Source organism: Melanotaenia boesemani, chromosome 20, assembly GCF_017639745.1.
Source record: "Melanotaenia boesemani isolate fMelBoe1 chromosome 20, fMelBoe1.pri, whole genome shotgun sequence".
In the NCBI taxonomy this organism is placed as follows: Eukaryota; Metazoa; Chordata; class Actinopteri; order Atheriniformes; family Melanotaeniidae; genus Melanotaenia; species Melanotaenia boesemani.
The window spans coordinates 26,498,219-26,524,597 of NC_055701.1; the positions used below are offsets into that span (position 1 = coordinate 26,498,219).

Here is a 26,379-nt window from a genome sequence, read left to right on the forward strand (position 1 = left end):
CTATAAAAATGCTAAAATAGAACAATGGTGTTGTTTTTTAACTGTTGCTCAAAGTTTAGACCTTGATGTTCACAAAACTAGACTGAAAGTGTATTTTAGGTCGAACATTATTGTTCAGAAATGATTTAGTAGCTGAAGTTGATCAATGTGTGCATGGAATCATTAACATGGTGTAGACAAAATTTCACATTTCTCTGTTTTATTGTGATTTACTCAGATGTAGTTACATCAAGAACTTGAATATGAACCTTATTTATCTAAATGTATTTCCATGATATTTCCATACAGCAGGTTGAACTAGAGCTAAAAGCTCAGTGTGTGAGAATTACTGACATCTCGAGGTAAAGATGGGTACAGCATAGTCGTGAATGGATATTTTACCTGTAAGTGATAACTGCACTACATGTAGCTACTTCTGCATTGTGTATGTGTGTACCGTTTTCTTCTTCGGCTCTTTTAAGGCGTTACTTTATTCCAAACTACGCTCTAGCACCCTTAAGACAAAGCCAGTACTGCAGTTTTAAAGCTCAGAGGTTCTCACTTCACGCACAGAGATGTTTGTCCATTCAGAGACACCATAGTAGAAATTGTGGCACAAGCATGGCAGCTGCCACGTATGTAGACCCACAGCAAGCAGCTATAAATGGCTCATTCTAAAAGAATAAAAACATAACAGTTATTTTAATTAAGTTATTTGATACCAAAGAAACAGTTTTTGATTACTTACAATTTTTCTGTCATTGACCTTTGATTTTATAACATGCTGTACCTTTAAATCGAGGAAGCAAGAAACTAAAATTGTGCAGGAGTAGCTAACAGTTTTGAAAAGGTTGGCTACAGGTGTGTCCAAATCAGTCCTCACGGGTCTATGTCCTGCAGGTTTTGAATATTTCCTACTGCAGCACACCTGAATCACATAGATGGATCAGCCTGCTTGGCAGAACTTGACAACAAGCTGTTGAAGAGAGCATTTTATTTGAATCAGATGTGTTGGATCACAGAGACATTTAAAACCTGTAGGATTGTGGCTCTCGACGACTGGACACAGTCACTGTCTGTTGTATGAACCATGCATCTGAGCCTATGTTGTCATTTGAATAGTCTAATGTGACGGTTGCTTGTAGGATATCTGGTTTGTTGTGGGTTTCTTCTGCCTACAAGCTGTTAAGGAGATTTGTATTCAATGTTGGGTCCGTGTTTCAAATCATTGTCCACAACGATCTGTGAATAAGTAGCTTGGGACCATCTTTTGGATAGATTTTGACCTCCTTTATTTAATGTCCAGGCTGTTATGAGCTCAAGGCCTGAAGGAGACTCAAGGATTCAGAAGCTCAGGAGACAGGGTGAGAGTCTGTGTGTCCAGGACCTTGAGGGAAACAAAAAAGAAGAGGTGCAGCGAACAGTAAGAGACACAGTAGAGCAGTGGTTGAGGGTCCTGCAAGATGCTAAAGAAGCCTTTTGCCAAGCTGAAAGACAGAGTGCTCTGGATGGTCAGCTGAGGGACTTTGAAGCTTTGATGGAAAACACCAAAGCCTGGCTGGAAGAGAAGCGGAAAAGGCTTGTTTATCTGGACTGTCAGACTGATCCAGAACAGGCCATAAACACTGCACAGGTCAGTCTGAACAGAAACAAGTTAGCCAAAGACATACAAGCGAAAACAGCAAGAAAGTTTTATTTTATTCTAATTTGAAAGAGAATTGTGAGAAAAACTGTGATTTAAATGTATTAAATCATCAGAACATCCTGAGCTGTAAGCCTGAAGGAGACTCCAAGCTGACAGAACTGAGACGACAGAGCCAGGGTCTGTCCGACCAGCAGGACTTGGAGGAGCACACAAGACACGAGGCTGAGCAGACAGTACGAGACTTAGAGGAGCATTGGAAGATGGTCCTGCAGACTGCTGAAAACACTTCGAAGGAAGCTGAGGTCCGGTACTCGCTGTCCAGGGAGCTGGAGGCCTTCTGGACCCATGCTGGGAGCACCAGGACTTGGGTGGAAGGCCTGCAGAAACAAGCACAGTCCCTGCAGGGTGGCACTCTTGGCAGCAAGACTGAGATCGAAGAAAGACTGAACACTGCACAGGTAATATATAAATAAAGTGTGGAAATTTAATTCAGAGCACAGTTTTGTCTTATAGCTGCTGAATAAAAACAACCGAATCCTCTCTCATACAGATGAATGAATGCTGTTTATATCTAACTTTCCATTTAGGCCATCTTAAGCTCAGGAACAAACGGTGATGCCCAAGTGACGGAGCTGAAGAAAAGCGCGCAGAGTCTCTGTGGCCAAAAAGATCTGGAACATGACAAGATAGCTGAAGTTGAGCAGATGGTCAGACACACAGAGACACAGTGGAGGACAGTTGTTCAGGCTGCTGAGGAAACACAGAGGTACATACAACTTAATTTACAAGCTTTTCCGGAACATAAACGTTACACTGCCTCAGTTTGTGAGTCATTTCTTTCCTCTCCGGCTGCTTTAACCCTTACACTCAAATTGCCCTGAGCTCTATCACTTCAATTATCAACAATTTCTCAGGAACAGCAGTGTGTAACTCTGTAGGATAAATTATGATCACTTATTAATAATGACTAATAACTAAACTACAAATCCTGTCACTTTAACTTGCACTGTTTTATACTGGTGATAAATGGTTGTGCACAGCCTCTGATTCAGGTACAACTGCATTTCACCGCCATCTGGTATGTGCATGTGACAGACAACTTGAAAAACTCAACAATGCCAAATATGGCCCAGGAGAACAGTTCAGATGTGGACCGCATCAGGTGGTGATGTGGCTGAGTTTCAGATTGCCTCAACGCCATCTGTCAAGGCCAAATATGGGCCAAACCAAAACTGCAGATCTGGGCCGCATTTGGGCCAAATATTTTTTGCTATCTGGGCCTCTTCATTACTGTTTGATTTTCCTTTGTACTTATTTTTGATTACACACAGAGCAAAAATAATGGGACCATAATCAGTAAACCTTACGCAGATGTGTCATTGCAGTGGTTAGATAGCTGTAGCCAGTGAATCTGCAATAACTCAAACAACATGCACTTCAAGGCCGGCTCCTCACATCTGCCGGCCTGAAAAAACCTCACACTTGCCGTAACCCAAGTTTAGGCCAGCTAATGAAATCTGGACCACATGTAGCCCACAACACACTTGCCAGGGCCATAACTGAGCCAGAAGTGCCAAAAGTAGCCTGGATTTGGCTCAGTAGTGTCAAAATGTCTGGGTGTTGCCTAAGATTGAAAGCGTTGAGCTTCTACGTGCATTTTTACGCTAAAAAAGACAGGTGGAAAAAAACCCCAAAATACTGTCTTTTTTAAAGGTTAAAGGTTTTAAAGGTTAAATCTGATTTTAATGTCGGATTTTCTGTTTTCTGCCATCCGTCACCTATTAGACAACTGCAGGGTGTTGTGGAGCGTCTTGTTTCCTGTTACTACAAGCGAGATCAAGCTGAAGCCCGTTTGGTTGGGCTCCAGAAGCAGACGTCCAGCCTCCCACATGTCTTCCCCTGGCCAGGCCTCGGGGAGAGAAGGCAGGCTGTGGAACAAGCACGGACCCTCCGGGATCAAAGCACAGCCTTGGCTCTGGTTGTCTCAGAGGTCCGCACTCAGGTAAAGACAGAAAAGACCAACCAGCTACAGACATTTCAGACCTCTGCCATGTTTGAGGTTGGATGTAGCAGCTGTGTTACTTCTCTCGCACTTTAAAAAAAAAAAAAAAAAAAAAATTAAAATAAATTCAGTAAGACTAATTGTTAAAATTGCACCAATGTCAGATGTAACATCAGAACTAATATGTTTGTGCTGTGTTTCATTTTCTTGCCAAGGCTGCAGAGCTGTTTGAAATTACACAGGACCAAAGTTGGACAGAGCCGTCATGGGCAGGAAAGCAGGAGGCCATCTCTGCTCTGCTGAGAGAGCTAACTGTGAGTTTGGCATCCTGCAATAACAATGTACAAATCACTGACTACACACACTCACTGGCCCCTTTATCCACCTTTCTGTCTACTGGGCTGGATCCCTTTTACCTTCAGAACTGCCTCAATTCAACTAGAAAATTTCTGTGAATACATTTTATTGAGTCCAGTGAACTCAGTCATGTTCTAGAAAGCAGGTGGAGATGATCTGAGCTTTGTGACATGGTGCATTATCCTGCTGGAAGTAGCATCAGAAGATGCTCCACTGTGGTCATAAAGGGATGGACATGGTCAGCAACAATACTCAGGTAGGCTGTGGTGGTTAAACCAGGCCACAGTGGTACTAAGGGGCTCAAAGTGGGCCAAGAAAGCATCCCCCACACCAGACCAGCTGACGGTCTTTTCCCTGTGCTTTTCCTCTCCTCATGTCTCTCTCGGCAAAAGACAAGTGAAGGGATTGACAGTAATGATTAACATAAACAAACTACACATAAGCTGTTGGTGCCAAATACATTTTTCATATCGCAGGAAATAATTTTTGACGTATTTGCTGGAGTATTTGCCGTTGTGTATTATGCTACAGCTGATTTGACATGTTTAGACTTGAACACCAAATGCCCATGCAAACTTTCCTTCTGGCAAAATAATCTATGATGTTTGAAGTTGATGCTCTATGGAGAGCAATGCCAAACCGTTGAGCCCTTCCTGGGGGATGTTCATTTTACTGAAGGCCTGCTCACCTCCAGCCACAGTCAAAGGCAGAGGCTGGAAAATACGCAGCAGGACACACAGGTCTCCATAAATGCTCTGTAGTTCCATTGTGTAAATGGTATTAAGAAGCTCCAGAGCTCCAAGTCCGTCTTCAAAAGTTGCACTATACATTTTCTTTAAGTGCTGAACTTTGTCTTTAAGGGACTCTGTGAGGTCATTCTTATATTTCCCAGAGAACTTTGAGCATGCTGCACTGATGCTGTCCTGTGGCATATCTGAATTTCCACAGGATGTAGAACTCATTGCATGTCTGCTGCATTGATGAGAAGCGTACATGTAGTTCAGAGATTATGCTGACATGAAACAATATATCTGAATAGAGTCTCTGGGCTTTGCTCCTCTGTTCCTCCCATTTCTGACTAATCAAAGAAACGCTTCCTATTTCGCTGTCTCACTTCTAACTGGGATTGGATGTCCATGGAAGTGGTAACATAAGTTGCCTCTGTCAGAAAACTGTCCCATGATGCACGCATGCAGGCAGTCTCCTCCTTCAGTTCCTTTATATTGACAGTAAGAGGGTTGAGGACTGGTTGGTAAGGTTTCTATCCTCTATGCATTGTAACACCTTGACCCAAAACAAGAGGAGCAAAACTCCATTAAAGGACTCAAAGTAGGTCTTTAGACCCTGTGCTTCAGCTTTGGCTTCACAGGTGAGGTTACCTGTAGTGATGAGGGTGTCTAAAGCCTGGATCACATCGTGTCAGACCAACTGTGCAGAGAGCAACCCAAACTGTAAGATTTCCCATCGGTGAAGGCTGCGCACTCGGGCTGCATGGACACCAACCAGGTTTAATGTGTGAGATGCACATAGTGAGTAAGTGGCCAAGAGATTTTTACTTAGTATGCGAGCTTGCACTCCTCTCATTTTTTCTGCCATGTTGGCTCCACTATCATAGCACTGAGCATTACCATTAAATCAGCTATATCTATCCCATGTTTACCTAATGATTGTTCCACCATTGTGCCGATTTCCTCTCTTGTCCTTAAGGAACCATTAATTTATTTCCCCCCCACCATCAGAAATTTGACTGACATACCTCAGCGAAGTTTGACACATCTGGGGTTGCATCACATATTAAGGAATAGAATATTGTTTCTTGTCTTTCCCTCAAATTCATGTTTAGGACACGCAGAGCACAAAGTTTCTTTGTGCTTTTCTTCTTCTTCTTAACCACTATTTCGAGGACAATTATGAAGAAAAACAACAAAAAGCTTTTATGTAACTCAAATATTACATGTTTTTCCACAAACAGGCCTGTTTTGAAAAAAATTGAAAAGTGATTCCATCATTTATTGAGGACCGCGATAAAAAAAACTGATAATGGAAGATTTCCCAGAGAGCAAAACATCATGGCAACAGTCCTCCTGTTAATTACACACAATACACACTAGCACTTGTGTTCCTACATCTTTTACTTCATTTTATTTTCCAGCTGATAGTCATAATATTGCAAAGCTATAGACTTTATTTGATGGCTTTTCTATACATTTTGTATTAATAAACAACCACTACTATATAGTCATTTGCAATCTATTTATTTAATCTGGCTTAATGATTCAGCAGGAAAGAGATGTTTCTGTCAGTTAATAGAAAAGTTATTCTGTTTGTAAAAATACTGTTGATATTGTTTTCAGGATATTGTAGCAAACCTGGAGCAAGGCATTCAGACAGAGCGACAGTGCACCCTGCTGATCGAGCAGCACGAAGCAGCTCAGGACTGGCTGAGGGAGCAGGTTAAAGGCCTCGGACCTCCTCCAGCAGACAGACATGGTCTCCAAAGTGCTGCCAACAACCTAAAGGTTTGGGAAAACTACAACACAAACACAATTTTTACTGGGATTACGAACAGAAAGCAGTAGCACCTCTTTGATCAGTGACTGCAATACTATTGTACTAAGAACATTAAAAAATCTGTTTAATTCTTAAAGACGTGATACACAATTGAACCAGATGATCTGTTGTGCCATTCTGTTTACATCTGAAAACATATTAAATTTGCATTCTAGTAATTTTGCATTCTTGTTTCCTCCCTTCCTCTTATTCCAGGCGTTGCTCCAGACAGTTGACAGGGAGCAGAAAGAGATGATGGAAATAGACTCAGCCAGAGACAGTTTGCTGAGTCTCTGCACTCCTGGAGGTCAGGATGCTCTGACCCTGGAGGTCAGCCACCTCCATGACCTCTGTGCCAACTCGGAGCAGGAAGTGAGAGAGTGCTTGAAGACCTGTGAGATGCAGTTAGAGGAGATGGACCGTGAGCTGGCCCAGATGGCCCAGGATCTGAAGGAGAGAGCTGCAGCCCTGCAATGGGAGCTGCGCTCTCTGGACCAGGCGCTCAGCTACAGCGAACCACAGAACAACATTGCTCAGCTTCAGCAGCACTGGAACAGCCTTCAGGTCACTAGAACTTTCATTTTTTAACAACTACAGCATCTTGTAGATTGTGCGGCAAACCACAGAAACACGTGTACCGCAGCTCAGTTCTGCACCCTTACAGTGCAGAACATGCTGATGTATTACTTGTATTAGTACACTAGTATTATCACTAAATGCAATGTTGTTTTTCTTTCGGTTAGAACTGTGAGAAGTCCCTCGAGGATTTGGGTGTAAAGGTCCAAGATCTGCACCAGGAAGTAAAATCCACGTCTTCTACCAAAGAGCTGCCTGCATATATTATCAGTGTGGTTGAATCTTTATGCCAGCAACACGCCAGGTACCCTGCTGTGGACATGATTGAGTTTCCTTGTTTCTACAGTGCAGCTGTTGTGAATAAACTAAATAAGCTACCTCAGTCAAGATGTAAACTTAGCACAAAAAAGCAAGGATTTTTATTATTAGTGGATTATTTTTTTTCTTTAATAATACCAGCTGATATTGCATTACACATAGTTTGAAAGTCTCATTAGTCACCTTTACAATGAGGTATAATTTGTAAGGATGGTGCCTCTGTGAAATAGGAAACACAGTTCAACATGTGAGTTGTGGCCCCCGAAATGTGCCAGAATCTTGGGGGAATGGGATGCCATCCCATAGCAAAATGTGAACAGCATAAGGAGGAGCTACTATATGATGTTTTTTTTCTGTGGGAGAGTGCAATCATCCAATCCACCAAGTAACTTGGAACAAGAGTGAATACAACCAGGAGTTTGTATTTGGGGGGAACTGCCTGCACATTTAGCTGGGTTGCTCGGTCACAGCTGAATCATCTTTACAGGTCATACCTAAATGTGACTAATCAGATTACTAATCTAACTGATATTATTAAAGAGTAGAAATAATCAACTAAAAATAAAGTACTGTATATTGTTATCTTTATTAGCTTAAATCATATGCACAAAGCTACCATGTTTAACATAGCGTATCACCTCTTGACCTCACTGCTGGGGTCTCTGTTAGCGTTCTCTAGTATATGTTTTATTGTGAATTCTCATTTGCTATTCCTGTATTTCAATTAGATTTTCAGTTATTCTGCATGCCAGCAACATGCTTCAATAGGTCACGCTGAGCTTGCTCAATTACACCAAAGCACAGAATTCTATCTCTTATTTATTTCACTTGTATTTTATTCTCTGTTATTTTTAACCTGAATGAGGTTTGTTAAAAACTGTTTCTGGAGCCATGGACCTACAATCTCTTGTATACATGTTTTTCTGTTATTGCATTCTCAGAACAATTTTTTTTAATCTATTATATTGCTGTTCTGTTAGATGCTCCCTTTAGATATTGTGTAGTTTAATTTATTTCTCATCTTGTAAAGTTCATACAATCATGCAACTTGTGTTTATAAGAAATGTAATTTCAATCTGTCCTCAGTCTGAAGTCCAGGCTGTGTGAGCATCAGGATAGTTGCTCTACAAACACAGCCACCTATCTGCAGGACTGTCTTCATGCCCTGCAGCAATGGAGCCAAAGCAACCCATCAGACTCCGTTTCATCTGTACAGGTTCTTTTTTTCATTACCAATACAAAAGTTCTTTTTCTGACAATAACACTGTCAGTGTTAACAGTCACAGATGAACATATACAGATTTTTGATAAATTCATATATTTGTAACTGCTGGTTTTAGGTGACATTAGAGGAAGGAGAAAAGTTACAGAACAGCCTGCAGGAGGCGCTCTTTCACCAGCAGTTTCTAACAGCCTGTTTGACACCAGACTTGTTAGAGAAACTGCAGAAAGAGAGTTCAGAGATGCTCGGAGAAGTGCACACACACAAGGCCACTCTAACGCAAAGCTTAAAGGTATTCATATCATTCTCTAATCACTTGTTTCTGAGGGTTTCATAGGGTCATAAACATTTTGATGAAATAAAAGGAGTAAAGAATCACCTGACTTTTACTTCTCCGATGTGCTTCATGGTAATCTGCAGGTTATGACCTCTGTTGTGGCTCCACCGAGGAAAAACAAGCGCTCACTTGAGAAGCAAACTTCATCCTTTACAGAAAAATCTGCATCCAATGATGAGTTGTCGATTCCTGCTGAGGCTAAAACTTCTGGTGGGACAGAAGTCGTAGAAGTCACAAAAAGTGCTAGTGTAGAGCAAATCATGACTGAAACAAGTATTCCTCAAGAAACAAAGAGCAAAAGAGTAAAACCAGATGAGCCTCTCACAGATGAGCCCTCTGGGATCCAAAAGGCAACTGACCAGTCAGAAAATTTACTTCCACCATCCAGGAGAAAGTCAAAGACGTCAGCCACTGAAACAGAGATTCCCACATCTCTCCCAGCTACTGCTGGAGGAGCTTCAGATGTCGTCCGTGAACCAGAGTCTGTACTGGGACAAACTGAAACTGCTGAGGTTTTACCTCCCAGGCGCAAGTCAAAGAGTCCAAAACTTCCTCCAAAACACACTGACCCACAGGAAACACAGATGGTGGAAGAACCCCAAAGTCAAAGACCTGTGGAAGAACCAAAACTTGTACCAGTTAGAAGAAAGTCAAAGAATGCAGAACCTGTTAAGCAGGACTCACAGAGTCCAGAAGTGGAGCCTGATTATCATCAGAAAATCCCAGACACCCTGACATCTTCAACACAGATGGAAACAGAACCAACTGAAACTGCTGCCATGAACAATAATAAACCTTCTCCAACCAAGAGAAAATCTAAAGGTCAGAAGCTCCTCCCAGAATCTCCTGCTGAGACAGAAAACAAGCAGGAATCTGGCAGTGAGGAGGCTTCAGTGCATTCTGCAGAGCAAACGCAACCGGCTGTGGAAAAAACTAACATGCTACCAGCCAGGAGAAAGCTGAAGGATCTTGAGGTTTCCATAGAGACCAAACAAGAACCATCTCCAGAGGTTGTTTCAGAGGCAGCTGAAAGTACGTTTATACCACCCAAGAGAAAATCAAGGAGCACAGAACTTTCTCCCAGTCTTGCTGAAAATAAAAGTGGTGAATCTTCCTCAGACTTGGATGCCCAGGTGAAACTTTCTGCTACTGAAGAAACAGCCAGAAGAAGGTCCAAAACTGCTGACCTTTCTCAAACCTCTGAGACAGTCAGTGTCCCCGTAGTAGCACCTGATGCAGAGCTTGAACAAAATAAGAAGACAACAAAGAGTCCTGCAGCTTCACCAGCTCTTCCTCACAAGATGGAAACATGGGTCTTGGAGAAGAGTGAGACTCAGATAGCTGAAGATGCTGCTACGGAAGAGAGTAAGGTTACAGGTCCTAAAAGTCCTGAAGAAGAGGCAGACAGTGTGAAACTGGCTACAGCTTTAGAGATGAAGACAGTTCTGGCTGAAAAGGCAGCTGCAGAGAGTCAAGCAGAAATCAGTTCTTATCAGACTGAAAGGCAAGTTGGTGCTGCTACTATTCAAAACCTTCAAGAAAAGAAAGTTACAGTTTTTCCAGATGCGAATGAAGTGTTTATTCAAACAGCTGAGACTCTTCCACATGAAGCAGAAACTTCTCATCCTGAGCCAGTCAAGTTGGTGACTCTGCCTGATTCAATCACACCATCTAAAACCTCGGAGGAGTCTAAACGGCATCTTGAAGAAGCGTCAGAACTGATTGCTGTCCTGCCTAAAGAACCGCACCCGCCTCTCTCATCTGATGCTGCAGACACAAAAAATATTGCAGATTACATCGACAAGCTGTGGAAAAACACAGAAGAGACTCAGAAGAGATATTTGGTCCTCGATCTGCTTGATACAGAGATCTTCCAGACATGTGAGATAAAGCAAGACCAGGTGGAGGAGGAGAAGGAAGCTGTGAGTCAGCGAAAGCTCTCTGAACAGGTTGTACAACAACCTGAAAAGGGTAAGGATGATGAGATTCAGGTGCCAACACATACCATCCAAGATAGTGCAGACAGCCAGGGTGATATCCAGCTGGAGCCTCAAGTTCGTATTCTGCAGTTAGATATATGCACCAGTCTGGAGGAGAATGAAAACACATCCGTCTCTGTTGAAGCAGCTATCCACAGTGAAGGTGTACTTGAAAGCAGCGTGGAAGATTTGACTCTGACAGACTCCAGTGTTTCTCCAGCCAAAGAGCCACAACACAAGACAGAATTAGTAGAAATAAGCTTTTATGAGCAAAACGTGGCAAAAAGGATTGAAGCTCAACCCAAAGCAGTCAGCGAGTACTCCATCCAAGAAGCATCTGTCTCAGTGGAGAAGATTCACATGGGGCCAGTGCGTGTTCTGCAGCTAGACATACAAACCAGCTTCGAAGAGCATGACCACCTGGATGTCAGAAGAGAAGCAGAACTCAATGTTATTCCAGAGAAAACAGAAGCTGAGACGGTTGAAATAACGATGGAAGGAGACGGTACTGAATATCAAGAATATTTGTCTCAAGAGGACTCTGCTCAACTCACCTCAATTCAACCCCATGAGATAAGATATATAGAAATAAGCCTGGATGAGCCAAACAAACTAAGTCCAAGAGAAACTGATGCTAAGATGACCACAGAGGAAAGATGTGACACAGAACATGGTGTCCAAGAAGAGCATCACGAAGATGCTGCTGAGGATTTATCTAAGAAACTGGAAGAAAAGGCTGTCAAAGGGGAGGAAGTCCAGCTGGAGGCTGAAGTGCTTGTTTCAACTAGCAATCTGGAGGAGCATGAAAACTCATTCATCCTGACTGCAAATGAAGCAGAAATGGGGACTAGTCAGTGCATAAAGACGACTACAGCTGACCTTCAACCAGAAAAGACTGCAGATGAGACAACAAGAGAGGAAGAAATGGTCTCCGAACGTCAGGAGGACGAGTGTCAGAGTGACTCCACTCAAATAGTTCCTGAGTCAAAGGAGACAGAGCTGGAATCAGTGATTCAGCTTGATACAGTTAACGAAAGCAAAGATGTGACTGCAGCTGAAATTCCACTTGATGAGTCAGAATCCGAGATGATTAAAGAAGATGTGCAAGAAAGCTTCACCGACTTCCTGTCGCAACCCGCTGTGCTTCCTAAAGTCAAACCAGATGAAAACAAAACAGATGACGGAGAAAAGATTGACGGACAGCAGGAGAAGGAGACAGAGAGAGAGGCTGAGGAAGAAGAGAAGGATGTCAGCGTAGAAGTTAAGCTCCAAACGAGCACAACGGCCACCGGTGAAATGAAGCTTCAGAGTTCGGCTTCTCCACAGGTAGGCTGGTTTTCTTTGGTATGATATGTACAAATGTGAGTTTTTATCTTTTATAAAGGCTAATGATTAAAGATTAGATAGTTATAAAGAGAAGTATTTGTATCAAAAGTGTTGGATTCTCACCTGTAGAGGTGCTGAAAAGCCTCTTTTGTAACCCTGGATTGTCTTTATTGATTTTGCATCTTGCCCATCATAGAATGCTATTCCCATCCGAATGATGTTCTTAAAGAGACAGCGGCTCAAACAGAGAGTTTGAGAAGAGCTTTTTAATAATAAATATTAGGACAAAGTTGTTGTGTTTTCTGAAAATTAAATATGCAAATCTATTCTAGTAGACAATTAAATTAAAATGATGAAACTTTATGTAAATTTATTATAAAATCTTTGTTTATGAGGCCAAACAAAAAGAAAAAAGTGAAGATTTTACTAGATCCAATTATTTTATTATGACATTTTTGTACCCTGTCTTGAAGAACCACCTTTTCCTCCTGTAGTATGTGAATATCTAAGACTTAAAGCAAAAGTTGGTCCTCAAGGTCGCAGTCCTGCAGGTTTTGAATGTTTCCTACTACAGCACACTCAAATCAGATTAATGGGTCAACATGGTTTTTTAGAACTTGACAATAAGCTATTGAGAAGACACATTTAATTTGAATAAAAAACTAACTCTAAAACCTGCAGGACTGCGGCCCTCTAGGACCAGCACTGTCCAGCTCTCACTAAAAGTATGAATTCCTGGTTTTCCTTCAATTCCATATCACTTTGTACTGTCAATAACAGAACAGAATTCCCCTAAAGAAGTCAATCTTATATATTTAGTCGCATTCTGAGACACAGACATCATCTTGTTTTTGGGAGGTCATATGTGTGCTTTTCTCAAAATGCTCAGTCTCCTGCATATATTTGCTGCCACATGCTCACGCCATTACACGAAGGTGAACAGGTGATTAATCTCTTTGGTTTGCTGTTTGGAGTTTAATTTACCTTACGTACATGCAGAACAAACAACATGACCCTGAGACGTCCGTGTCATGTTGCAAGTGATGGGAATTTCCATTCAGCTGGGTTAAAGATTTTCTAGCTCATCCATGAGAGGATGCAACTGAAAAATTCCTGGTTCAAATACTGCTGTTTGATGCTTATAACAGGAAAAGATGCTAAGTGGTGAAGAGATACCAACAGAGTCCTTGCAGGCGGTTGAGAAATCTTCCATGGACGTTGTCCAGGGTGAGATAACCCAGCTGGATGGATTGTCCACTGGGGAAAATGAAGAAGAAGAAAATGTTCTGAGTTCTGAGAAACTAACTCTGGACCCACCGGATGAATCAGTCATGGAGAACATCTTTGCAAAGATCCAGCAGCTTGCAGGATCGGAAGCCATAAGTCAGCTCATTGAGGTAGAAACCCCCTTGTCTGCTGTTGTTTTAAATTTTTGTGGTACATTTTTTTATGGTACATTCACACAAAATGACTTGTCTGATGTGTGTTTGTGGCTCTGCTGTGTGTCTGCTTCTCAAGAGTCAACCACACGATGATGCTCCAGAGACTGTGATTACATCCACCAGTGATTTGGACATTAAACTGAGCAGATTAGTCTCTAAAATTCTGAGCTTAAAGAACCAACCTGCTGAGCTTAGTCCGACAGCGATGGCCCAGCAGGTGGAGGAGATTCAGGTGAGATTGGCCAATTTGTTTTTTAAATAAATGGGACAATAATGAACAAATACACATTTCCCTAACAAGAATCACCCCTCAGCAATGTGGGTCAACTGGTTAAATGAAAGTAAGGATGAAGATATAGAGAGATCTGAAAGTTTCTGATTCATTCATCTGAGGTGTCTTGTGTTTCAAGGCTGGGTGGGAGAGATTTAGGGTGGGGGTTCTGTCTCAGGATGTCAGAGATCCAATGATTGGATGCAGGAGATAGATGAGGTATGGAGCGGGGAAAATGGTTGAAGGGGGAAAAGGAAGGAAAGGAAGGACTGATGGATGAACAAGGGAGGAAGGTTGGAAGGATGAATATGTGAGGGTGAATGCTGCTGAGTGGGTGATGCAGGTAGAAAAAGATCAGCAGGTGATCAGAGGTGTGGAGGAGGCATGACCCAACCTGAACCAAAGTTAACAGGTTGACTACATTTGGTGAAACAACTGTGGCCCATCAGATGTGTACTTGCACTGGAACTTCAGGCTATAAGTAACTTCATATTTACTTTTACTGTTCTTTGCTTTTGTAGGCGTGCCGGGAGCAGGTCCAGCATCAGCTGACTTTGTTCCCTCAGCTTCAAGAGGCTGATGCTATGGACAGGGACCAGTGGAGCACCACAGCTCAGGATGCAGTAGCAGTGATCCAGAGTAAAGAAGCTCAGCTACAGCTGGTAACTGATTACTTCAGACAGATTGAAACAGCAAAGACAACTACAGACAGACTGACAGCTGAACTGGATGCTGTGAAAATGTGAGACATCGCCTGGTTCCCTTTCAGTTTTCAATACTTAATGTTGGATTTTAAGGTCCCAATGTAGATGCTGATACAGTATTTTATAATTAATACCATGATGTTACAGTCATGATTTATCTTTTAGGTCTCCACAGGAGAGCAGCAACAAGGAGGTGGAGCAGTTATGCTCCTTTCAAAGAAGTATGGAGGAGAACAGGACAGTACTCGGGGAGTTGCTTATGACCCATTCCAAGCTGTGTCTCCATCTCAGTCAGTCGGACCGAGAAGCTGCACTGATGGAGCTAAAGAACCTCCAAGAGAAGTGGAGAACCCTGGAGAGAAACATTGAGAGCACTCTTCATCACACAAAGGTCATTTCTCATCAGACCAACAGTCTTCTGTCAGAGCTGTCAGGTCTACAAGAACACCTGGAAACCATTAAGAGAGACCTGGAAGCTACATTTTCCTCAGTCAGTCAGTGGAACTGCAAGGATGCACAGCAGCTGATGCAGGCGAATGCTGAGGTGAAAGCAGCCCAGCAGCAGTGCTTATATTTCCAGCAGCTGTCAGAGGAGTTGCTCCATGCATCATGTTGGGCGACTGAGTCGAAGGAAATACAAAATGGGCTTCAGGAAATCAAAGACAAACTTAGCTACACAGAGGAGCTACTGTCTTCCCAAACTAAGATGAGCAGCAACCCCACAATGGAGAAAATAATGGCTGTGGTGAGGGATGGGCTTGTATGGGCCAAACAAACAGAGAGGGACATCGATGGCAGGAGGAAGAGGGTGCCTCTTCTACCTGAAGAGGTTCACCATCATCTCAGAGATCTAAAAAAACTACAGTCTGAGGTGATGACCAAACAAGGTCAACTAGAGACGCTGGTGGAGGAGGTGACGGAGCTCCTTCCCCAGCTGGACCAGGCTGAAGAGGTGCCAGTTGTACACAGTTCTTTGGACTGCCTCGAAGAACTCTCTAAGTCCACCACTGAGAAGCTGTCCAAGGCTTTGAAGGAGCTAGAGTCAGGACTCCAGACAAGAGAAAAGCTATCTGAGCAGATTGCTGATCTAGACTCCTGGATTGTGGCTAATCTGCAGTCAGAGACCTTGAGGAGTGGAGACAGTGACCTTGTGAGCCAAACTGAACTCGATCGCAGAGGCCGCCAGATCCAGGAAACCCTGTGTGAAGCTGAGAGGCAGACAGCGATCTGTGAGGCTCTCTTCATCAGTAGTAAAGATATTGCATCTGAACTTAGCGTCACAGAGAGTTGTCAGCTTTTTGACAAGATAAGAGACATCCAGGAGGACATCAGAGCCATCAGTAGCAAAGAAAAGGCCAATAAAGAGGAACTGGATGAACTTATTAAGACTGTAGATTCAAGATACAAAAACCTGTTGACTGTTGAGAAAAGCTTAAGGGAGATTTTAATGGATCTGAGCAGACACCAGTATCTCATCACAAGAGAGTCCCTGCAAGCTTTCAAACCTTTCAAACACATGATTTTGGAGCACAAGTCCGAGGTTGACCTTCTGATACCATGGATTCCTCAGGAAAAGACGAGAGAACTGAACTCTGTGATTTATGAACTCCAAAACAAAATTCTTACTCTGGAAATGAAAGCCAAAGACCACGAGAGGTACCTGAACATGAGGCAATGTGTGGAGGACCTCAGGGAGAGCTTTCAGGAGGAAGTTCACCAGGCCAAAGAGGATAGCAGGAGCTTGGAGGACAGATACAAACTTTGCCACACTCTCCTCTTCCTCTTTCCTCTGATGAAAGGATTGTGTAGCGAGGCTCGCTCTACACTTCAAGTGATCTCTGCCGACCTCTATCCCTCACAGCTGACCGCAGAGCAACACAGGCTGAAGCAAAATGAGGAGAGCCTGGATACCTGGGAAATGAGTCTGTCCAAAAACCTCAGACTCATTGAGCTGAACGTGCTCAAAGAACTGGACCTCGAATCGGAAAAGAAAGCCACTCAGATCTTCCTCTTAAGGACCCAGCAAGAGCTTCAGAAGCTCCCCTCATTGGAGCCAAATCAAACTGTGATAAACAGAGAATACCAGAAAGCTGTGTTTCTGAAAAAGACTGTGGAGTCAAAAATGAGAGTGCTGGAGGTTCTGGAGCAAAAGACGGGAAGCGAAGAAAGACGAGGATCTCAAGATCTAATGGACTTGACGAATGTAGTCCTTCGTGAATGTGACTTACAAATGGCAAGTTTTAAGCTTTTAACTGTGACAGATGTGTTTTTAAATGTGCTGCTACTACTGACAGCTTTAGCAGAGAAATATCTGCCAGTGCAGTAAGATGTCTGCACTTGGTGAGATTTTCTGAAGTTAGATTTAGAGAAGTGATAAGACATCTTAAACAAGTGTTGAATTCAAAGTCCATTAATAAAGAAATACTTCTTTTAGCATTTTTTTCTGTAAACAATTTGAGAGAAAGATCTTAAAACAAGGAGAATTAAACAAAATTCTTCCAAGCTTAATAATTGCTGTAATAGTTGTTTTTCTTTTGTCTTAAATGAGACAAAGCTTTTACATATCTGTAAATATATCACTGTCTAAACAAGATTTTTGGCTGGATGTAAAATTGTAAGATTTGCCCAGAGAGGCCATTTTTGTAGTGATGATATTTAACAGCACAAACTGTAACAAATTTATTTTCTGGTTAAATTTACCAAATTAACAAAGATAATAACAGCATCCTGAAAAGAAAGAAGAAAAAAAACCTACAACCATGAGAGGGTTCATCTTGAAAGAAATGTGTTTTGTTTCATTTCAGGAGAACATCCTCCAGGCCAGCGAGTGTTTAAGAGGCTACACCTCTGCTGTTAAAGATGCCGCATGGTTTCTGCAGGGTACCGAGGTCTCTATGCTGCCCCCTCAGGGCTCTGTTAGACCATGCTGTGACAGTCTTGAGGACACCCAGCAGGCCTTGTCCTCACTGCAGCAGCACTTCCAAGCCTATGTGGAGCGGCTTCAAAACCAGGCTGCTTTGCAAACTTGCTTGTCTCCACAAACGTTGAAGCAGCTTCATGAAAACATATTGAGCCAGCTCCTTGTCAGGGTGTCCACTCTCCAGGCAAAGGGCCAAGTACGACTGGAGTGTCTCAGCAGGTAAAAGACTCAATAACAAGACGGAGTCCTGATTCATGAAGGTTCATAGCTGCAAGTTTGTCACTGCATCTGCAAAGGAAGCACAAAAAATATGCATGTGCATTATAATGATCTTATTTCAGTTATTTCTGTCATTGTGTAGAACGTTGACAATTAAATGCTTGTAGTAATGACTAATTCAGTGTAAACAAAAGACAATTGACAAAATACAACAAATATTCATGGAACGGCATCCTGAATTCTATTATATGATAGAGACTGCAAGATCTGTTTTCAGAATGCTCATATAAGAACATTTCTGCTTCCCAGGTGTGCAGAACAGTATAGAAACTACACCAAGTCCCATGATGAAATCATCCAGAGTGTAAAAAGTGCAGAGAGCAGGCTCCTCCAACTTATCTCTCAAAAAGTCACCAGTCTTGCTGAATGCACTGATCAAGAGAAAAAACTTAGAGTACGTACAAGACTCCTCATTCACAAACCTGAATTCCCCAGAGCCACACATATGACTGACATGAAACCCCCCTGTTCAGGCGCTGTCCGGGCAGATGGAGTCCTTGCTGAGCTGTCTGGACAACCTGAGGGAATGGTGCCCAGAGCAGAGCTGCCGGGGAGGCAGGGAAGCTGCGGTGACTGCCATCTGGAGACGAGTGTCAAGAATACGGCGCTGCACTCAGGAGCTGACCACACGAAGCACACAGAGAATCTCAGAGTGGCTTGATGTCACCAATAGTGTAAGTAAATCATTCACACTCAAGTTCCAGTTTAAAAGCATGTTTAAAGCAACTGCCCATTGATCAAAATGCGGTACATTAAGAATAAATTAAAGCATTAAAGTAAAGGTCGTGTGTATCAACCTCCATTTCAGAGAAACTAAATCAAGTGACTGTTAGAAGTGAGTGGCAGCATATGGTTGTAAGAGGTTAGAGATATTCAAAGTAGGTAGCTCATAAAGTTCCTTATAAGTCAGAAATAAAACTTTAAACTATATCCTATAATATGTGTAGGGAGCCAATGAGGGGAAGTACTGGTGCAATGTGCTCACGCTTACATGTGTTCATGTTAAAAGTATCCTGACCAGCTGAGGTCCAGTGGCCACACAGAACAAATATGAAGCACTACAAAGGACCCAGAAACGCTTCAAGAATCATTGTTTTCCAAAAATCCTTTTTTTTTTAATTGAGGGAGAGTAAATTCAGTGTTAAGATGAACTTCTGTGAGAACAAACACAAAACAAAAGCTAAACTTTACTGTATCTCTCCAAGAGGTGTTCAGTTATGGTACAGCTGCAGTTAAGACACGAAAATGTGTCGAACATTAGGTAGATTTAGGCAAATAATATAAGATTATATAATGAAAAAAATTAAATAATCACGAAGGTTTGTTAAAAACAATAGATATTGTATATTAATATTACTGTGGTTTGGTTTTATTATCATTGTATATCATAGTTTGTGATGTTCTAAATTTCTGATGAAATACTTTGAAAGTTTCGATATTTAAGTTATTAAGACAAAAGGGTTACTACTAGATAAGTATTTCACTTTATCCTATACATTTTCTTTTAACTTTGAAAGCTTATATTTTTATTTCTTTATTATTAATCTTTTTTATTTTAGTTAGAAAAAGAGAAAGTCCCAGAGAGGAAATCTAACAGTGGTTTTAGTGAAACAGAGCTGTTACATTTCAATAGCTCAATAGATAAACCTGAGTGTCATCTGCATAACTATACAATCAATCAATCAATCAATCAATCAATCAATCAATCAATCAATCAATCAATCAATCAATCAATCAATCAATCAATCAATCAATCAATCAATCAATCAGTCAATCAGATCAGTCTAAACTGATCCAGTACAGATGCTTCTCTGCCAACACAGTGGTCCAAATGAAACAAAAGGACACTGTGGTCACCTGTCAGTAGTTGAAATGTTTTTATTTCTGAGTTTAAGAAGCATTCTAAGATCATCAAACATGAGATGATGCTCGGAGAACATCAACGAGATATGTATGTGTATCCGGAGCAACAAATTTATTAATCTCTGCCTTCAGGTGGAGAAAGCCTCTGTTGTATTGGAGCAGGTAGAGGTGGGGCTTCCTGGTGATTCCAGGTTGAAGGCCTCTGAGGAGCTCCAGGACCTGCTGCAGTCCTGGGAACAGTACCAGGACAGACTGGACTGTGAACATCGAGCCCTGTCTGCACTGGAACTGCGCGCAGCCAGGCTGCTGGGTGTCCCTGCCCACCTGGAGGAGGCTCCTCCCACTCCACTGTGTCAGCAGCTGCAGGCGATGCAGGGCCGATGTGACAGGTGAGATGCTGTTTGACATGCTCATTTCAGTACTGTTCCTTACCAGAGTCCAGTACTGGATCCTTTTCTCTCAACATTTATCAGGTAAGACTTCCAAGGTATTGTTGAAATTGCTGATGTATGGGTGTGTGTGTTTTCACAGTGTGAAGCAGAGGAGCGGTGAAGGCTTACTGGCAGCCAGGGTTGAGCTAGAGGAGAGAGAAAAGGTTCGAGAGGAGCTGCAGGTGCTTTGTGGTTGGCTTGAGGCTGTACAAAGTCTCCTGTCTGACATGGAGAAGAGCAGCCGTACAGAGGAGCTACTGGTGAGACTCATCACACATACATTTACTATTTAATTTATTTATTTATTTGGCATTTTGAAGGAAAAAAAAACTTAAAGTTTAGCATTTTTCTATCAATGCTTTATGTGGCCTGTGTTTATTAAACAAGCAACAGTAAAAAAAGACTGTTGATTTATCATTTTGTCATTGGTCATTAAAATCTCCACAGCATTTCTAATTACAGCAAATTTGTCTCGTCTACTAACAAAATGTAGCTTAAAAGATTGTGTTGTGCCAGCTTGGAGTGTATGATCTCCCATGTCAACTACTGAATTCACCAAACAGCCAAAATCAGAAACCATTCTGGTCTGATGCAGGATTCTAGCTGCTCTACAGTCCTGAACCTTGTTTGCTGGATTTCTGCTTCTATGATGCTCCAGATGTTGTGTACTGGTGAAAGGTCTGGACTGCAGGCAGGCCAGTTCAGCAACCGGACTCTTCTCCTGTGAAGCCATGCTGCTGTGATGGATGCAGGATGTGGTTCAGCATCGTCTTGCTGAAATCTGCAAGGCCTTCCCTGAAAGAGACGTTGTCTGGATGGGAGCAGATGTTGCTCTAAAACCTCCATGTACTTTTCAGCATTGATGGAGCTTCACAGATGTGGAAGCTGCCCACGCCATAGACACTAATGCAGCCCCATCCCATCAGAGATGCAGCTTTTCACCTGTCCACTGATAACAAGCTGGATGCTCCCTCTCCTCTTTAGTCTGCAGGACACGTCGTCCATGCTTTTCAGAAAATATTTCACATTTTCATCCATCTGACCACAGAACAGTTTTCTGCTTTGCCTCAGACTGTTTTAAATGAGCTTTGGTCCAGAGAAGACGGTGGTGTTTCTGGATTTTCCTCACATCTGGCTTCTTCTTTACATGATGGCGCTTTAACCTGCATTTGTGGATTTCAGGGTGAACTGTGTTCACAGACAGTGGTTTCTGGAAGTCTTCCTGAGTCCATGCAGTGGTTTCCAGTAGAGAATCATGACTGCTTTTAATGCAGAAGATCAGCACCCAGCCTTGTCCCATCCACAATATTTAGACCCAGATTGTAGCAAAGTGGTGAACTTTAATCTAAGCTCATTTTATTATGTTACTGACCTGTGGCCAATTAATCTAATTATTTGTGAAATACTCCCCCAGTTTTTAATAATTTATTAATTTATTTTTTATTTATAACAATTACTTTTCCAGCCTTTTGTTGCCCCTCTATTAACACATGGTAAACATCACTCTGGAGCTACTTTTTACAGATGTGTTGCTGCCATTAGATTCAAATTAAGCTCATATTTTCCATTAAGTGATAAAATGTCTCAGTTTCAACATCTATGATGTTTATATGTTCTATTGGGAATAAAATATTGGTTGATGAGGTTTGCAAATCTTAGGATCCTGTTTTATTTACATTTTACGCATCGTTGCAACTTTTCTGAAACTGGGGTTGTAGAAAGATGCAGCCTGCTGATGGTGTTATGTAAATGTTCATATGAATGAAGTGTCTGAATCCAACCGTTGGATTGGCGTCAGGCCCAGAGGTTTTGGGTGTTCGCCTCTGTCCTCCCGCCATCCCACAGAGTCGCTCTGCTCTTTGTCCTGAAACCTGAGCAGAGGCCAACATCTCATCCACTTCAGCTTTCGCCCTCATTCAAGTGCCCCCCCCCCCCCCCCTTCATAGAAAGTCTGTGCTCCTGAAAGACCTAAATAACCCCCTCCAACTCCCCCTATTACTCCCACCACCCTCACCCCTCCTCTAGTACCAGACACCTTTTATTCTGTGCTGTAAGTGGATCTCTCAGGTGGCCAAGTCAGTTCATGGACACCCCCCCCAAAACACAAATTTCTGCTTGTTCTTTACTTGTGAGGACATGATATAGTCCCAGTTCCAACAGTGTCTTTGTGCTCTAATGCCTTTAAACTTTCCTTACCCACTGCATAGTTACACTTAGAAAATGTCTTAATTTCTCCTCGCTTTCCAAAACTTAACAGAACAACTTCTTGTTCCTTCAAATTGGTCCTCACAACATTAGCTGTAAAAAAAACCCACATAAACACAAAGCATGCACACTCGAACTCACCCGTCCTGCTCTTTCATGGAAAGAAACTGTCTCTCTGTGCCCCTCTTCCTCCCTTCCTTTGTATAACACACACACACTAGTTCAGTATCTCCCAGAGATAACACCTCCCCATGCAGCGCAGCACCTTGCAAACCCAAACTGCCTCTGTTACTTTTTGTTTTCATTTTTTCTCTTTCTGGAAATAGATTTTTCTGTAACTTTTAGAGGTGAAAGTTATTTGAAATCACTCTTCACTACTTTGGATATTGAGGATTTAGGCTCTGTTGGATCAAAGTACCACAGAAGGACAAAGAGCTGACTGCTTAACCAGTGCTGAGAGCTTGGCAGTGTCTTTGGTGAGAGGTTTAGATACGATCATGATTATTCTATGATGAGACCTCTGCTTTGTAGAGGAGTTTTTATCCCTCTTGGTTAAAGTATTCCTGTTGTTGATGTGGGCATGTTGATATCATTACAGTTGTAGCTGCTCCTCTTCATTAACGCTCTTTATCCTTTCAGGAAATCCACGGTCAGCTTAGTGTCCACAAGTCTTTACTGCAGCGCATCATGGAGCAGGTTAAGATGAAATACTCTGATGTGTATTCTCTGGTCCCGATTGAGATCGACAGCCAACTCCAGGAAGTCACAAAGTCAATGGAAGAAGTGGAGCTCAAGGTACGAAAGATTTGAGTTGAACATCTATTGTCTGTCTGTCTGTCTGTCTGTCTGTCTGTCTGTCTGTCTGTCTGTCTGTCTGTCTGTCTGTCTGTCAGTCAGTCATTGGATTGTTGAAAAAGTTGTAAGAGAACATCTGTCTTAACCGTTCATGCTTCCACCAGGCTACATGTTGGTGTAGTGGATAATACTGCTGGTTCATTGTTAGAGTCGCTGGTTCGAGCCTTGGTTGGACTGTGTTTACACACATGTTCTAGTAATGTGTGGGTTCCCTCTGGGTCAGTTGGGGGTTGTGAGATTCGTTTGTCTCTCTGTGATGGAATGGTGACTCTTTTAGGACAGGTTCTGTAGCCTTGCATTGAAAGGCAGGATTTGGACAGTGGAGGAAGTTTTTTTTATATAGATCAAGTGATGATGTGGCTGAGTTTCAGCAGCCACACTCACATATTGCCAACACCTCCAGTCAAGGCTGAATAAGGGCCAAACCAAAGATGTGGACCTGATTTGGGCCAAACAGTATTTGCTATCTAGGTTGGTTTTATTGTCAATAAATGTGCCATTCTCTTATATATTCAGACCTAAACCAACTCAAGCCTGGCTTTCTGGCAGATAAGCAGCGAATGAACTGAAGCTATTAAATGGACTTATTAAATAAATAATAAGTGTAAAAGTTAAATCAACTTTAGTTTTTTTCTCATACCTGCAGCGTGACAAGACTTTATATTAAAATGACAGTTGTTTTTTTTTTGTTTTCACATCATGAAAACTGGAGCATCAAGTCAAATGCTTTGCTTTACTAACGCCATCACGCTGATCTCCTCTCAGAACATGGCAGTCCTCTTCTCACTAGTCAGAACGGAGTAAATACTACAAGGCTGTCAGAAGGTTAGCTGGAATAACTTGAATGTTTTCTCTAAAAAAAGTAGAATTGTGGAATATCTAATGATTTGAACAAAGCATACTGACATAAAGACTAGATATAATCTTATTGTTAAATATCAAATCAAAACAAATCTATTTTATTTATAAAGCACTTTTCCTGCCAAAGGCAACACAAAGTGCTTTACATGGTAAAACATTTTATGCATATTCAAGTAAAAACAAGCCTTCACACCAAAGTAACATAGCAATAGACCCACCCCCCCCAGAAAAAAACACATTCATTATTATCTCTCTCACACAGACGTCCCCCCCCCCCCAACCCAATGAATCATTCTTGGAGCTGAAAATGTCGAACAGTTCTCTTAAACAAGACTGTGTGGGGACGTCCTGCTTCTCTGCATCTGCTCCGTGGTCCTCATCGGTGCCTCTCCCTGCTTCACTTTCATCCTCTATGTTCAGTCTGCAGCTTGTTTTTCCGTCTGTTCCTGTGACTGTAGGCATTTCATCCGCTGACCGGTGTGCTACCTGTGCCTCACTGACTTTCCCTCTCTGTGCCAGCGTATTTTACGTAATGTCATAGATGCAAAAATAGGGCTATTGTGATTGTAGCCACCATCTGGAGGCGATTTATAGAGGATGCAATGACCACAAAAACAAAGCATTGCAGTAATCCAGGTAAGTGGGAACAAAGATCACATGTTGGATGAACCCAATTTATGTTTACTTATCTTTAAATGTGACTGAACTCTGCTTCCATCTCTTTGCTGGGTTAAAATGTTATTATGTCCAACCATGTAAGATATGTATGGACTTTTATAGAAAAGGACATTAGGCTGGTTGTTGAGTCGTGGTGCTAACATTTTTTACACCTGTCCAGATGTGTTCAGCATGTCTGAAATGAGCTGCTGAAATGGTTAACTTTTTACCTATGATTGGTCTGCAAGGTGGGAGAGGCCGTGGAGAAGAGAGGTCCTGTTTCCAGTCTAGGGGTAAAGCTGTTTGATATCCAAGCTGGCCTGAGATCAGTTCAGAAGACTCTGGAAGAAAGAAGCCCCACTGTGACTGATGCAAAGGCCACACAGAAGGTGGGTTCCCATATGCATCACAGAAGAGGATTCGAGGACCTTAGTGTTGATGAACATAAACACGGTTCACATCTCAAATGATTTTATGTTTGTGTTTTTCACACAGGTTAATGCTTCTTATAGGCTGAACTCATTGAGTCCCATTCCCAACTTCATCTCTCAGTAAATAAATGCATCCTCTTGTGTTTATATCTATGCTCAGCATGTGTGGGACCAGCTGGATGTGTGGCACTCCCGTCTGGCAGCACTAGAGGTAGAAATGCAAGACTTGGAGAAACCTGAGGAAGCATTGATCCTCACAGAAAGACTGGTGGAGGTCCAGCAGCTGCACTCCCTGCTGGCCAAGCAGGCAGAGCAGAGGACCACCCTTCTCAGCAAGGTGGGAAGCATTTCAGTTTATCCAGAACTATGTTATTAATGTTTCATACTTGATGTTAGTTGGGTCTTCTTCGTATTTTCTCATTTGATAGTGTCTATTTTCAGATCTATGATAGTATTTGTAATGTCAGGTGCTGACAATGAGTGATTGTGTTTCCATTCAGATACACACGTGGCTTCAAGAGCATCAAGAGATGATCAACAGCTCGAAGAGCTGGATGGCCGAGGCGCAGTCATGGCTCGCTGCTCCCTGCACGTACACCACCGCTAAATGTTTGAGCAGCCATGTTAACGCCCTGCAGGTCAGCGCCCTGCACTGGGTTCTGTTCTTTAGTCGTTTGTCTTTACTCTACAACAATCAGTCATATCACTGATGACACTCATTCTGCAAGCACAGATGTGGGCAGTGCGGTAGGGGTGTGCCTTTGCCTTGTCAGGATAGTAGAATCTGCTGTACAGGCAACATCCATGTGAAAACCAGGAGAAGAATGCTCCCTTTACCTGTCGGTGGTTTTAAAGTTATGGCTGATAAGTGGGGTGGGGGGGTGTAAATTGATAAAAGTTTGTGTTTTTTGTGCAGCTTGTGTTGAATGATGCAGCCCAGATCCGAAGCACGCTGCAGGGCTTCAGCTCAGTCCTAAAGGAGATGTCACAGGTTTGTGACATCACGGCTCTCCAGGAACAGCTGACTGAAGCGGACCGCCAGGTGGCCGATGTTCAGGATGGCTTCACAGCTCCTCTGTCTCAGCTGGAACATGCTGCTGCTGTAGGTCTTTGCTTCTTCTCTTCATATTCTCTTTATTTTATTGTCACTCTTTGCTCATCAACCTTTA

The 26,379-nt window shown here is 42.4% G+C and overlaps 1 protein-coding gene across 1 annotated transcript in view; it reads left to right on the top strand.

Moving 5' to 3' along the window:
* The window catches only part of syne2b (spectrin repeat containing, nuclear envelope 2b), a 154,724-nt gene that overhangs the window by 52,498 nt on the left and 75,847 nt on the right, over positions 1 to 26,379 (top strand). Inside the window, exons 44-68 of the mRNA XM_041971377.1 lie at positions 1,286 to 1,612; positions 1,738 to 2,082; positions 2,212 to 2,390; positions 3,410 to 3,626; positions 3,842 to 3,940; positions 6,338 to 6,502; positions 6,750 to 7,097; positions 7,277 to 7,413; positions 8,514 to 8,643; positions 8,768 to 8,941; positions 9,070 to 12,291; positions 13,440 to 13,688; positions 13,810 to 13,965; positions 14,526 to 14,746; positions 14,874 to 16,941; positions 17,513 to 17,847; positions 18,157 to 18,301; positions 18,381 to 18,581; positions 19,903 to 20,159; positions 20,302 to 20,461; positions 23,046 to 23,201; positions 25,028 to 25,168; positions 25,371 to 25,547; positions 25,711 to 25,848; positions 26,127 to 26,312. Of these exons, the coding sequence (XP_041827311.1) occupies positions 1,286 to 1,612; positions 1,738 to 2,082; positions 2,212 to 2,390; positions 3,410 to 3,626; positions 3,842 to 3,940; positions 6,338 to 6,502; positions 6,750 to 7,097; positions 7,277 to 7,413; positions 8,514 to 8,643; positions 8,768 to 8,941; positions 9,070 to 12,291; positions 13,440 to 13,688; positions 13,810 to 13,965; positions 14,526 to 14,746; positions 14,874 to 16,941; positions 17,513 to 17,847; positions 18,157 to 18,301; positions 18,381 to 18,581; positions 19,903 to 20,159; positions 20,302 to 20,461; positions 23,046 to 23,201; positions 25,028 to 25,168; positions 25,371 to 25,547; positions 25,711 to 25,848; positions 26,127 to 26,312 (9,933 nt within the window). The remainder of the gene's footprint in view (positions 1 to 1,285; positions 1,613 to 1,737; positions 2,083 to 2,211; positions 2,391 to 3,409; positions 3,627 to 3,841; positions 3,941 to 6,337; positions 6,503 to 6,749; positions 7,098 to 7,276; positions 7,414 to 8,513; positions 8,644 to 8,767; positions 8,942 to 9,069; positions 12,292 to 13,439; positions 13,689 to 13,809; positions 13,966 to 14,525; positions 14,747 to 14,873; positions 16,942 to 17,512; positions 17,848 to 18,156; positions 18,302 to 18,380; positions 18,582 to 19,902; positions 20,160 to 20,301; positions 20,462 to 23,045; positions 23,202 to 25,027; positions 25,169 to 25,370; positions 25,548 to 25,710; positions 25,849 to 26,126; positions 26,313 to 26,379) is intronic.